Source organism: Rhipicephalus sanguineus, chromosome 1, assembly GCF_013339695.2.
Source record: "Rhipicephalus sanguineus isolate Rsan-2018 chromosome 1, BIME_Rsan_1.4, whole genome shotgun sequence".
NCBI classification, from domain to species: Eukaryota; Metazoa; Arthropoda; class Arachnida; order Ixodida; family Ixodidae; genus Rhipicephalus; species Rhipicephalus sanguineus.
In genome coordinates this window covers 20,225,811-20,239,522 of record NC_051176.1, presented here as the reverse complement: position 1 = coordinate 20,239,522, position 13,712 = coordinate 20,225,811, and the positions used below count along the sequence as shown (strand labels likewise).

General features: G+C 46.3%; 1 protein-coding gene across 1 annotated transcript in view; it reads left to right on the top strand.

The window, feature by feature from the left end:
- Nucleotides 1-13,712, top strand: part of LOC119389803 (endoplasmic reticulum transmembrane helix translocase) — a 554,079-nt gene that overhangs the window by 449,177 nt on the left and 91,190 nt on the right. The window contains exon 18 of the mRNA XM_037657194.1: nt 6,715-6,811. Coding sequence (XP_037513122.1) covers nt 6,715-6,811 — 97 coding nt within the window. The remainder of the gene's footprint in view (nt 1-6,714; nt 6,812-13,712) is intronic.

Sequence of the window (13,712 nt, the reverse complement as noted above, 5' to 3'; positions counted from 1 at the left end):
CGTGATCTGGCCCATTGTTAGTGCTGTTAATATATATGTATATATATATATATATATATATATATATATATATATATATATATATATATATATATATATATATATACGTGATCTGGCGTGTTTATAAGGAAACCCACCACGATGTACTTGTTACTTTGGCAAAGTCTGGTCCAGCAGACGAAACGTTAGTGAAAATATACAGTGCCAATCTATACTGGTGAAAAAAAAATAGTACTTCAACCGTATTTCTATTTTTATTCCTAAGCTTTACTAAGAGGCAGCTCTCTGCACGTGTCACTTCAGCTTGGCACAGTATACCTTAGACCATGCAATGCATAACGTTCGCGTGTGCTCAAAGGCCCGACTTACCGAGTCCAGCCTGGCCCGCAGCCTCAAGCCCGGGCCCGGCTCAGGCCCGCGGCTTCAAGCCCGGGCCCAGGCTGGGCCCGCACTTTCACGCCCGAGCCCAGCCCGGGCACGCCGAAAAACGCTTCGGACGGCCCGGGCTTTCGGGACGGCCCGGGCCCGTGCAGTGCTCTAAATCTGCGTGCGGTGCTCGCTGCGGTTGATATCTTCGTCGCAAGTAAACTGCTGCGAGGCAGGCGCAAGCGCACGCCTCTCTCATGCTTCAAAGGCCTGTTTTAACTTTCTTTTCGCTTTGTATGTGCCATATTTTTACCACGACCGTGTCGGAAGTGTTCGTTGTAAAGGTAGGAGGCTTTGAAAATGTTCACTATATGTGGACGCAGTTTCAATGGGTAGCATAGGAAAATCGTTAGTGCACCGAAATATGGCCGTTATAACTGATAGATTGTTATATCTGGGATCGTTATAAGTGGGCTCAACTGTACACCCACGTCACCAATGTAACATGTCAGTGATTTATGTCATCGGCACACTGCCAACGAATGAGCGAGGCTTTCGCCGCATGTTGCTTCTGCCATTTACCCGCAGGCAGCGTGGTGAGGAAGCACAGTGCGCGGCACTGACGAAGTAGACCAATATGCGATGCACAATAACTGCGTTTCCAAAACTGCAGTGCCAAGGTGCAGTGTGCAGCTCAGTGCTACGTAATGCTGTGTCATGCAGCGGGTGAAGAGCACTGGATAGGCGCTCGAGAGGGGTGTTGTTTTTGTGCGTCTGGCATGGCGGGCAGTGCTGTGATATTCGCAAAATGTGATCGCCGTGGCCTTGTGTATGAATGAGTGAGCTGTAAAAAACAAGTTGGAGCCTCTGGCCCCTTAAACAACACATGTTGTTACAAAAAAAATGTATAGTCAATCCCGGATATATTGAATTATTGGCTATATCGAACAGTTGAGAAATCCCCTTGAATTTTCCATGCAAAAGTATGGGGCTGGTGCGCACGTATATCCAACTCCCGCACAGCGAAACATCCGCTATGTCGAACGCTGCGAAATGCCGAAGCCCAGAAAGTGCATTTTTCCTAACAAATATTGATCATTTTTCGGCCTCATTCTAACAAGTTCCGATCCCTCATCGTACGCAGGTGAAGAAAAGGCGGTGTTATTCCATTGCGTTGATCTAGCTCGTTAAGCAGTGCCCGTCAGTGCACCGGTCTTTTCATGCGCAATCCGCAGGTTTTAACGCACATGCATAGTGTTTTTCAAAGAGGCTGATTGCCGGGGGCACCAAAATGAGAATGCAAAGTGACTCGGCAGCCTCGTTGTAATGGTTGCTTTTCCTTCCTTGTTTGTCCGCGCACGATGGCATGCGGGCTCGGAAAGCATGGCCTTCGAGATGTGCAACCTCGTGACGCATTTTTGGTGTTTTCGGTTTTAAAACACACATCTCGGAGGCTACACATTTTTTTGCACCTCTCGCCAAAGCAAAGGCTGCCTTCTACAAAGCCACAAGTGCCATCGCTATCGCCAACATGTCGACAGTGGAGAAGTGCTTTGTGTGGCGTTGTTAGGGTGGCTAGAATGGGGGGGTGTGAAAAGCGGCTGCGGAAACTGGTCCCCAAATTGCGCCGATGCCACAAGGGGTGCTGTATGCAGGGGCGCGGGGAGTTGAGTAGACTACGCGCCGCGTAGCGCTGCTCATGTCCGGCAAACCTGTCTCGCACTATTTCGCTTGCAACACTTTTCTGGGTTAATCGTATCTTTTTTTTCTTTTCCCTTTCAGCGAGTGCAGTAAAAAAGGGCACGCTAGCATCTTCCTTTCCTTCTTTGCTGATTTTCGTGAAGGAACGAGCACGAGAAGAAATATATCAGAGTGAGATGCGGTGCGCACCAATGAGCAAATGTCGATTGGTGTAACTACTTCCTCGAAAGAAAAAAAAATTCGATACACGCACTCTGGGTATTTCAAGATAAGACATATGAAGCTAAGGGTAACTGGAAAGTTATAATAAAAATAAAACATCGAGTAAATGAAAATGCTAAATGAGTAAGCGGTCATACTATCAGATAGATTTATTTATTTACCCGCGTGGTAGTAAACATCTAGATATGAAGTAATAGGATCGATCTAGACAAAATAGATATGGAACAAAGAAGACGGAAAGAAAAAGAAACCATAGGCGTAATCTTTTCGTCATATTGATATAACAGAATACAGCATAGCAGACATCCCTTGACTATAGCCTAATGTAGTGGCGCCAAATGATAAGTTTATTGGAACAATTATTGCTACTCCTATATTTTGAAGTAGATCTACGAGGTACCTTTCTCTGTTTTCTATAATTGGAATATCGATGAAAGAATAAAGGCTAGTGGTCTGTTGTTTCAATTAATTGCAAAGTTTGCTCAACGGGGACGCCGTGAGACCAGCATTATATGAATAAAAATTCACTCCTGGAATTCAACAGTGTAACCTGGTGTAAGAAACTTGTAATTCTCGAGATGCACAACGCTGTTTATTCTATTAATATCTTACATGTACGAAGTCTTTCAATTTATCCAGCTATAATTTGCCAATGTCGCTTTGCAAACAAGCATTTCTATACCTTAAAGCTGTCGTATAATCCGTATCTGGTAACTTAATGATTAGAGGTCCACATAGAGATACTGAGGCTCATGAGTCCACCATTTCATTCAGATACAATCCGCGGTGGCCCTTTACCTTCAGCAACCCAATTTTTTGTAAATTGGCAGGTATTAGATAACGGAACATGCTCAGGAGCGTTGAATCCATTGCCGCAGGAAGTGTTCAACATACTGAAACAGAATCTGTAACTATGACTGCCGCTGATTCAAAGGGAATGCAAAGAGGCAAAGCCGCTGGTGAGGATCAGATAACATCAGACCTGCTGAAAGACGGTGGAGAGATTATGTTAGAGAAACTGGCCACCCTGTATACGAAGTGTCTCTCGACAGGGAGGATACCAGAATCTTGGAGGAATGCCAACATCATCTTGATCCATAAGAAAGGGGACGTCAGGGACCTGAAAAATTACAGGCCCATCAGCTTACTGTCCGTTGTCTACAAGCTATTCACAAAAGTAATTGCTAACAGAATTAATAGGACATTAGAGTTTAATCAACCAAGGGACCAGGCAGGATTTCGTACAGGCTTCTCAACAATAGACCATATTCATACTGTCAATCAGGTGATAGAGAAATGCGCGGAATACAACCAACCCCTATACATAGCCTTCATAGATTACGAGAAGGCATTTGATTCGGTGGAGACATCAGCAGTCATGCAAGCACTGCGGAATCAGGGCATCGACGAAGCCTATATAAACATAATGGAAGACATCTACAGCGCATCCACAGCCACTATAGTCCATCATAAAGAAAGCGACAGAATCCCAATAAAGAAGGGCGTACGACAGGGAGACACGATCTCTCCAATGTTATTCACCGCGTGTTTACAGGAGGTTTTCAGGGCCCTAGATTGGGAAGAATTAGGGATAAGAGTTAATGGAGAGTATCTCAGTAATCTGCGATTCGCTGATGACATTGCATTGATGAGTAACGCGGGAGACGAATTACAGCTCATGATTACTGAACTGGATACGGAAAGTAGAAGAGTAGGTCTGAAAATTAATATGCATAAAACTAAAGTAATGTGGAACAATCTTGGCAGAGAACAGCGCTTTGCGATAGGTGGCGAGACGCTGGAAGTTGTAAAGGAGTACGTCTACTTAGGACAGGTAGTAACCGCGGAGCCGAACCATGAGAGTGAAATAACTAGGAGAATAAGGATGGGATGGGGCTCATTCGGCAAGCACTATCAAATCATGAATGGTAGTCTACCACTATCTCTCAAGAGGAAGGTATATAACAGCTGCATCTTACCGGTACTTACCTACGGAGCAGAAACCTGGAGACTTACAAAGAGGGTTCAACTTAAATTGAGGACGACGCAGCGAGCGATGGAAAGGAAAATGATAGGTGTAACCTTAAGAGACAGGAAGAGAGCAGAGTGGGTCAGGGAACAAACGGGGGTTAAGGATATCATAGTTGAAATTAAGAAGAAGAAATGGATATGGGCCGGCCACGTAGCACGTCGGCAGGATAACCGGTGGTCATTAAGGGTAACTGACTGGATTCCAAGAGATGGCAAACGCGTGAGGGGGAGACAAAAAGTTAGGTGGGTAGATGAGATTAAGAAGTTTGCAGGTATAACGTGGCAGCAGAAAGCACAGGACCGAGTTGATTGGCGGAGCATGGGAGAGGCCTTTGCCCTGCAGTGGGCGTAGACAGGCTGATGATGATGATGATGATGATGATTCATTTGACGGGAGTTTGCTAAAACAATAGCCAATATTTCAGGAATCAATATATGGTGATTAGAGGAAGACAGAAAAAGGCGCTAATTCCTGCAACCCAATAGGGAGCACGGCTAATATCCTTAGGTGTATGATCGGGAAGTCAAATTGAAAAAGACTACTCAAGAGGGCAAGAGAAGATGCCTAACCCTGCCTTCTCGTTTAATACCGATGCAGCAGTCGCAACTGTTGTATAGCTTATTGACAGGTGAACAAGTTAATCGTGTACTGGTCATTTAACTATCGAAATGGCATTTGTTTAGCATCAGTAGAAAAAAAATATCACGAAATATTAAGTGAAGGATTGAACTGAGTTTACTTGTAGAGCCAATATCTTATATTTTTACATTCAGTATATAGCAGCGTGAGGAGTGTGCACTCGCGACGAATGTGCGTCAAAGAATAAACTAGGTTTTAATGGAAACCTATCGTCTCTAATGCGAACTCTATAGTATCTTTAAAAACCTGTTGGTATTGTGGATCTAATGAGCAAACTATGGTAATCGCGCTTCCATATCTAACACGTTGTTTTCTACGAACGTTAGAAGTTGAAGGCACAAGCACAAGTCTTTCCTCTCTAATAGTATTAGATGTTTAATTTTTTAAGCTTGGTTGCCAGAAAAAAAAAATGCCGCCTTATTTCGTAATAGGGCGAACATACATTTTGTAAATCATTATCACTCTATTTCTTCGCAACACAGCTCTTTGGTTTCAGAGTTTTCGTAGCAGCCAGGAATGAAGCACCAGCATTCAGTTTTCTTCGTGTTATAAGGCATTATCAGCACAGCTCACAAATGCATGACCCGTGTACAATAAAGACCACGTAAATGGTGAAAAGAAAAAATGACGCCGTGTTTCCTTGCGGTGGCCTTCCAACTGGCAATCTGTGACAGCGGCGGCTGTACCCGCGCCCCCTGCAGCAGCGCCTCTGGCGGCATCAGCGAGCAGAGGGACCTTGTCGGGCAAGGGAAACTCGCTGCGCTCAGCACACCTCCCCATTCTAGCCACCTTAGCCTTATTGTGCATGTGGACTTGTGTACTTCTCGCTTCGTTCTTGATAAATCGTCATTCGGGAGTCGAACTAAACATTGTCCCGCTCGTAGCGATAAAAATGATGACCGGTGCTTGGAGCGACGTCAAGTAAAGCACCATCGTGCACTGTTTCCTTGCGGGCCTTGGTGCCAGGTGGCGACTTTGGGTGCGTCATGACCGCTGACTACGGCGTACGGTGCGTCAGTGAATTTTGTGACTTAGTGTTTCCGGGTGCCATATCAGGTGGGAGCACAGCAAGCGACTTCATCGGTGTAGATAACGACGTAGCTGTTTCTGACTGCATCGATGCCGAGATCATAGCTGACGTTGCCGGTCCTGCGGAAATGGACCCGTGCGGTTTGAAGAATGTCGCCGCTGCCACCGCTAAACCCTTTACCGCGCTACAGAGTTCGCATCAGCGTTTACCGTCGATCATCGCTGTTGTGGCCGAAGGTGCTGAATGTGCTTATTTGAAAAGCTTCAGTGACATTCACGATGACTTGATGAACTTCACGGCGCGCAAGAAGCAATACAAGCTTACGGACTGTTTTCATCCGAAATAAAGTGCGGTAACTTGCAATAGAAGTTGTCGCCTTGTTCTTTAGCATATGTAAGCAAATCGTGATGTTCGTGCTTTTTACGATTTCCGAAAACTGTGTCAAGGCCTGCAGTGCTTTAATTAAAGCCTTAAATGTGCATATTTTGTATTTCGAATTATTGATATATCGAACTATTTCGAGTTCGATATATCCGGGATCGACTGTATTTACAGATACTTACTTGCAGAAGCCATGGCGGATGTTGGAGCCTCTCCATTTATGACTTGGTCATTGTCGACCCTTATTTCCCTCACAGGGCGGGTCCCTCTACTGCCTTGTGGCAGTAACCCTCTACTACCTCATGACAATATCATCACAAGAGCTTCGTTCTTGTCATTTCAGGAGCAAGTGATAACAGCACTCAAGAGCCTCGGCTTCATTACCCTTATGTGTGGCGATGGAACCAATGATGTGGGAGCCTTGAAGCATGCTCACGTAGGTGAGTCAGGATGGTTATTCTTGTTGATGCCGTAGTGCTCGCCTGGCTTGTGGCCCAGTAATCTGCGCAAGGAAATAATCTGTCATCTATATATACTTGGATTACTTTGGAGAATGTTTCACTCGAAGAAGCAGTTTGATGCGGCGATGTGTACATTACGTTTTTGATGGTTCACTGATTAATAATCTTGACATCCTCAGCATAGTGAACTTGGATTTACACAATTGGTAGGGGTGTGCAGCTTTCAAAATTTTAAATTCGAAGTGAGTTTGATTAATGAAAACCAAGTGCAAACCGAAACAAATATTTTCTAATATGCTAATATTCAAATTCTAATATTTTCGAATACGAATAGTACCACTGCGGACTTTTGCAACAATCTTTTTTATTTTTTTTTTCACCAACCAAAGATGGAAAGGAAAAGCAAGTTTTTTGTACAGTAAATAATGTGCTGGAAATATATGTGTTGTACAGTTGCTGGACAGTACCACATCTGCAGTTGTTTGATGTTGTCATCAAGGTCATTTTTTTACGTATTAGTTTTTTTTACGTATTTATGTTTCTTCAAATAAAATTCAGTCGATAGTCTGTGCCTGTCTGTTGTGTAAGTGTTTCCTTGTAGTCTCCGTGTTTTTTGTGCAGCATTTTTTCATTCAGTATGTTGTTACACCAACTCGCCCACATCAAGCTCCTTCTGCCAGTTGAGATTGCTTGCAGATAATAGCCATGTCGGTGACATCTGTTTCCTGAACGATCACTTAAACAGAATAATTAAGAGCTCATCTTGTTAAGTGCTACTGCCTCTCTGACTAATCCTGCTTGTTACTTGACACGTGGCGGCAACAAAAAATCCATATCGGGTGCCGACTCACGGTACGCATGGCACAGAATACTACACGACTATGCCCAACTATGTTGCATAGAGACAGTAGAACAGTATGTGTACCTGGGTACCTGCATGGTATGGTATGGAAAAACTTTACCTGCATGCCACAAATAAAACGCATGCTCTCAGCTACTATGAAAGTGAGGAGAGCATTGTTTTGCACCCTTTCCCCCAAAGCTGCTGCCAGAAAGTGCACTTCTCCGCTTCAGTGACCACTCTTCATTGCCCAGCGTGTGATTTGAAGATTGCATTTGCAAAAACTGCGTGCAACTCGGCTATATTGCTACATGCATGTTGCCATTCTCTGGGACCATGCGCGTGTGTGCCCAACGAGGAAGACGAAGGGCTGTCGCCGCTCGTGCTCTGAGCTCGACCGGTCAGCGCTGCAACCGCTGTTGTAAAAACATCTTGTCTACAGTCTCGTTGAACCGGCATCTCATTGTTCATGTAACATATTTGGTGGAGATGGAACGATCCCCGTCCTCGCCACGAAGCTTCGCAGTGGCCGTACCGTCCAGTCACCGGCCATGGCTTCCAATAACAACCCGTCTCCATCTACACCTGCGGCCCCTAACGACAACGTACGTCACGGTGTCCAACCTCCGTGATCCCGGTATATTCTCTGCCCAAGCTGGCCTTGACGTCGACTACTGGCTCAGCATCTATGAGCGTGTTAGCCAAAGTCACTGATGGAACTCTACCATGATGCTCGTAAATGTTATCTTCTACTTGGGAGTAGACCTGTGTGCCGCCGCCTGTTTTTGCTCTAGCCGCTCGTGCCGACGCCGAAGTCTCGAGAGTGATCACGCTGCCGCTGCGCCACCGTTTGTCTTTTCTTTTAGTATGACCGGGAAATGTGGACATAAAATACGTCATTTCATTGGGGGAGCCCTTCTAGATGTGTCCTCGTAATGGACTGTTCATTTCAGCTACCGCTGATTGGCGAGAGCTCGGCGAGCAGCGCACCCTCTGTTTCCGGATTTTCTTCTACAACGTCATTTTGACGTTACGAAGCTTTCACAACTCTCCACAAATGAGAGGGATGGAATGCGCTTCACCACAACGAACGCAGCCCCCAGAGATCCGCTTTTAGGTGCACATCTCGGAGGCCGTGCATGAACTCTGATCGCGTTAGCCATCGAATTAGGTTTGATGCGTTCGCCCGTCTAATGCACCTGTGAAGGTCGGTACGCCTTCCCTGCATCGTTCTCAAACATCTGGGACACATTCATATGCAAGTTCAGACTTGACAGGTCCCTGTTTCTGTACATTTTGGCCACTTTTTTGTTACACTGGCAATGTGCTGGTGTGTTTGGTGCGTCGACGTGGTCAAAAGTGAGGTGATATCACTGCTCACCGCTTTTTCGAGTAATTGAACGCGCTCTGCGGAAATGGATGGACATCTTTAGATGGACACATCGAGAATAGCTACCCGGAAGTTGTCGTATCTTTCTCTCCTCCTAAAGTCTCGTGAGTATTGCCTGACCTCAACGCTGCGGCGTCCTCCAGCCTTAAAGGTTCGACACCCCAAATCACTGGATAGCATATTCGTGGAGTCTTGGACCTAGTATACTGCGCATAGATAAATAAAACAGATAAGTATTATATATTGATGCGTTAGTACACATTTTTTTCTCTTTCATTTTCACTCGAGTAAACTGATAAATAAATATAGAAGTAAAGGCAATGAAAAACTTAGAATAACAGATAGCTGAGCTAGTTGGTGGGTATTCATTTTAAAAAGACACGACTTGCAAACACGGACACAAAAGAGAAGTCAAGAGAGGGAGCAGTTATCTTTCATGTAGACCATGACACGCACTTGATTGATAGGTATCGCCTCTTGCCTGGGAATGCGCAGGTGTCTACCTTCTTTTCCGCCGCTGTACAATTTTTCAATTTTTGCGGTGTTTGTGGTGTCTTGACTGCACTTTTGTGTCCGTGTTTGCACGCCCTGTTTTTTTAAAGGGCCCCAAAACAGCCTCTGGAAACACAAAATCGAGCGCGTTATTCTTTCTTAGAGTTTCTCATCTTTTTGGCATACTTCGCGACGGCAGAACTGTGATTCACATGACATCATAAGGGCACATACTCGATTGGTCCATATACCAGAAATATCGGTTGTGAATTGTCTTCCACCCTGCTTTGCCATGCAGTCACCCACCCCTTACTCCTTGTCTCGCATGACTCATGTGCGATCAACTGATTTCGCTCAATTTTGTGCATTTCATATTGTGCAAGCGGAGGTAACAGGGTGTACCCAACAGCGCAAAATACCGATAGGCTCAACGCTTAGTGCTGATATTGTACGCGTGTTTGTGAAGAAATATGCGGTGAGGAGCTATCGCCTGTGAGAAAAGCAGTGAAGGCGAGAGCGAAACCATTGGAAAAGGCGCGGATTATTTGGTTCTTCCAACGGACAAACTTTTTCAACAAAGACGATGCGGCTCTGCAGAAAAAAGACGAGCCCGCTTCCACGGTTTTTGTATATTGATTGCGATAAATATTATATGCACACTCTGGACAGGTTTTCACCGTCACCGTCATGTTCCCTACAAAATCCAAATTGATAACATTGCTCCGCGCATCACGCTGTAGTCACGAGTAAAAGCTCGCGAGCGCTGGTGAGGAACACGGCTGAAGCAGAGATGAAACAAGCTGGCCATCTTCGTCGCACGGAAGGCGCACGCAGTAACATCATCCTGCGTGCGAGACCTGCCGACAATTGCTCCTTGACCAGAAAAGTAACGCTCCGCCCGTCTTTCACTCGACGAAGAAGCTTGAAGGGACATCGGGGTAGGGAGTGCTGCGTGGCTCGAGCAGCAACTGTGAACTTTGACTATTGGCCTCGAGATCTTGGAGTGGCGCCCTCTCGCGTGTGACATCAGAGCGGGGACCCCGCTCTCTACTGCGCTGCAGCAGCCGCTGCTCCTGTATGTGGATGGTCTGCTTCAGGTGGGAACTTTGGCGAACGAACAGCCTCGCGACAGTCAACTAACGCCTGCAACAAATGTTTTCGAGTGTAATCTTGAACTTGTTTTAGTTGCGGCCCAATCGACAGGGCCAATAAATCCCCCGGATGGCCGACGAGTGCGTCGATGCCACTGACCGCATTGCTGGTAAGAAAGTGAAACTATGTGTGAGTGTTTTCACTCGTTATCTTGTTTCCGCCTTATGATACTCATTAGTTAGGGTGTTTCTTCCGAATTTTCAGTAAGTGTGCTGTTCTCCAGTATCTACAAGTATGTAGATAAAGCTTGTGAAAGCTCGCGGTGCCTCATCGAGGGCGAGGCGGTGTACAACGCAGGCCACGTTGTTGAATGCGTGGTCGAGGCCGTCAACGGAGATCGCATCACCGTCGCAGCTCTCGTCCTGCAAACAAGTGCGCAAGTGCTGCCTTGTTGCACACCCCCCTGCCGATGCCCATGATCGCAGTTTGTCCCGTAATGTTGGTTCAGTGAGAACGATATTACGTCGTAGTTCATATTAATGGTGCACAGGGCCGTCGCATGCATATTAGAATATAACAAATAGTTAATCGCCGATTATACCACGCACAGGGCCACAGAGATTAACGTGGCAAAGGCAAGCTGGGTTGAGTTTCACGACACGCAGCCTAACAAAACTCTTAAAGAGCTCCGCTTTTAAAAAAGTGTCTGCACTGCCTCAGGTGAAAACTTTTAGGGAATGTGCACTAAACAGCGGCAACAGGTTACGTTTATGACTTTATGATAAGCAGTTCGCTAGGCGTGCGGTTGCCTTCATAAGTAAAATATGTATGTACACCATCCAAATGCAGCCGTAGTCTCAGATATCCTGCAAGGCGATTCGGAGGCCGCGCCATCGGCTTCTTGTCTAGGGGCCTTCGTGGCAGGTTGTGGGACGGCACCGCACCTGGTGTAAGTCGCCTATGCTTATAGCCTGCGTGCAATAAACGCCTTAAGTATTGGCGGGGTGCTTAAACACGGTCAAGCCTACCTAAGAGTGGCGCGTATGGTGGGTGGCACTGTCCGCGAAGTGCTTGCTGCACACGGTCGATGAAGGTGTGGCGCGCATACCCATTCTGAGCTTGACGATCCACTCCTTCTTCAGCTTTGGGTTCTTAGGGTAGTTGTGAAAGCTAACGCCTTTTTCACGAGCGGACGAAGTACACTGAGAGCAGTACTTCACCATTGCACAGCACTCACCGCGGAGACAAGCGGCTGCAGTTCTACGAAACAAAGAGTTGTAGTTCTAAATGAACACTGAAAGCTAATCCACGCTTGTGCGAACAGTGTCAGTAGCCACCATACGCAAGATCACCAATTGAACTGCTTTTTTGTTGAGATTTACCACAATGGTGGTTTCAAAACGACGCTGGGCCTACGTAGCAGACAAAACCGCGCAAATCACCGCTCTGACATCATACAGGCATTGTTCAGCGTCGCCATCGGTCGCACACCAGGCCAATACGGGCACGGTCGTGAGTGCTGGCGTGCGCGCTATCTCAGCAGACATCAGCAAACGGCTCGTACGCACTTCTATGCGTTGTGATCTCAACGTTTTGTGCTTTGACTACTCATACAACAAACTGCCAGAAAACCATTTCTCTCTTGGGAGCGGCCGTATTCCCATACAACAGCATTTTGTTGAGTTACCCGAGATCGGATCAAAATCAAAACGAGTTAGCTGCTAGCCTTAGTTCATGCAACATTATGACATGTTGCTATCGCATTCACTGGCTCGTCCTTTCGGTGAAACAGATTTTTTTTCAAAGTTCAAGGCACAAACTTCTCTCCCCACCAACTCGCCAATCTACCTCCCACCGTGCCATGCCGCCCCTGATCCGATGAACCCGGTGCCGTTCACACTGCCGGAGGTTGAAACACCGGCGCGCCGCCACCAGTGATTTTGGGAACGGCACACAGGTCTACTTGGGAGGCACCCCGCATGTCTGGTTTGATACCCATGAGACCGAGCTCATCAGCTGGGATACTTTCAAAGAGAGATTACGCGACAACTTTGGGAACCCGGCCGGTCGCCAAATGGCTGCACGAAAAGAACTCGCTACCCTTGTGCAGTCACGAGTCGAATTGTATGTCTCGTACATACAGGACATGCTCGCGCTGTGCTGGAAAGTGGATGACCAAATGACCGAGGGTGACAAGGTGAGTCACATACTCAAGGGCATCGCAGACGACGCTTTCAACTTGCTCGTCTACACTAACGTCTCGACCATCGACCTCATAATTAAAGGGACACTAAAGAGAAACAATGAATCGGCCTAGATCGATAAATTGTGCTCTGAGAACTCTAATGTCGTTAATTTCGCCATCATAGGTTTATTAATAGAGGAGAAAATAGAGTTAAAAGTTTCATTTTTAAGTTTCGCACCGAAATCTCTCCGCGTGACGGCACGGGTTTGAAAGTGTATTTGTCGTATTTTGGTGCCATTGGCTCAACAAACTGTAGTAGGATTGATAGGCGGGCAAGTTGGAACTTATCCATCTTTTGCGCAGCGCACGAAATTGACAAGGTACACAAGAGAAGAGGACTTCTCTTGTGTACCTTGTCAATTTCGTGCGCTGCGCAAAAGATGGCTCAACAAAGTTACCCCAAACTTGGTATGTTAAGTCTATGGCCCCCTCAGAGGACAATGCCCTTCAGTTTTACTGATTAGGAACTACGTAGTCCCTAGTAGGCGCCGTCAAAACATGTGACGTCATGGCGAATGCTGCGGAAACTTGAAGGTGGCATCGCCACCCACATTTTGTTTTAGTGCGTTTTCTTGCTTACTAAGCATCTTCTCACAGTAAGCGGGGTGTTTTTGGTATCTTAAAAGAGTACTTTACTAATATGAGACAAATCGTTTTGCTCTTTAGTGTCCCTTTAAGGAATGCCACCGCTTCAAAATGGGCAAAAGCCGCCGTGTGCTGGCTACCGTACACGGCTGTCACGTCAACCTGCACCGATCTCGGCGCGCCCTTTCAGGTGAACGTGACTCGTGTAGTTCGACACGAGCTTGAAGCGGCAAGT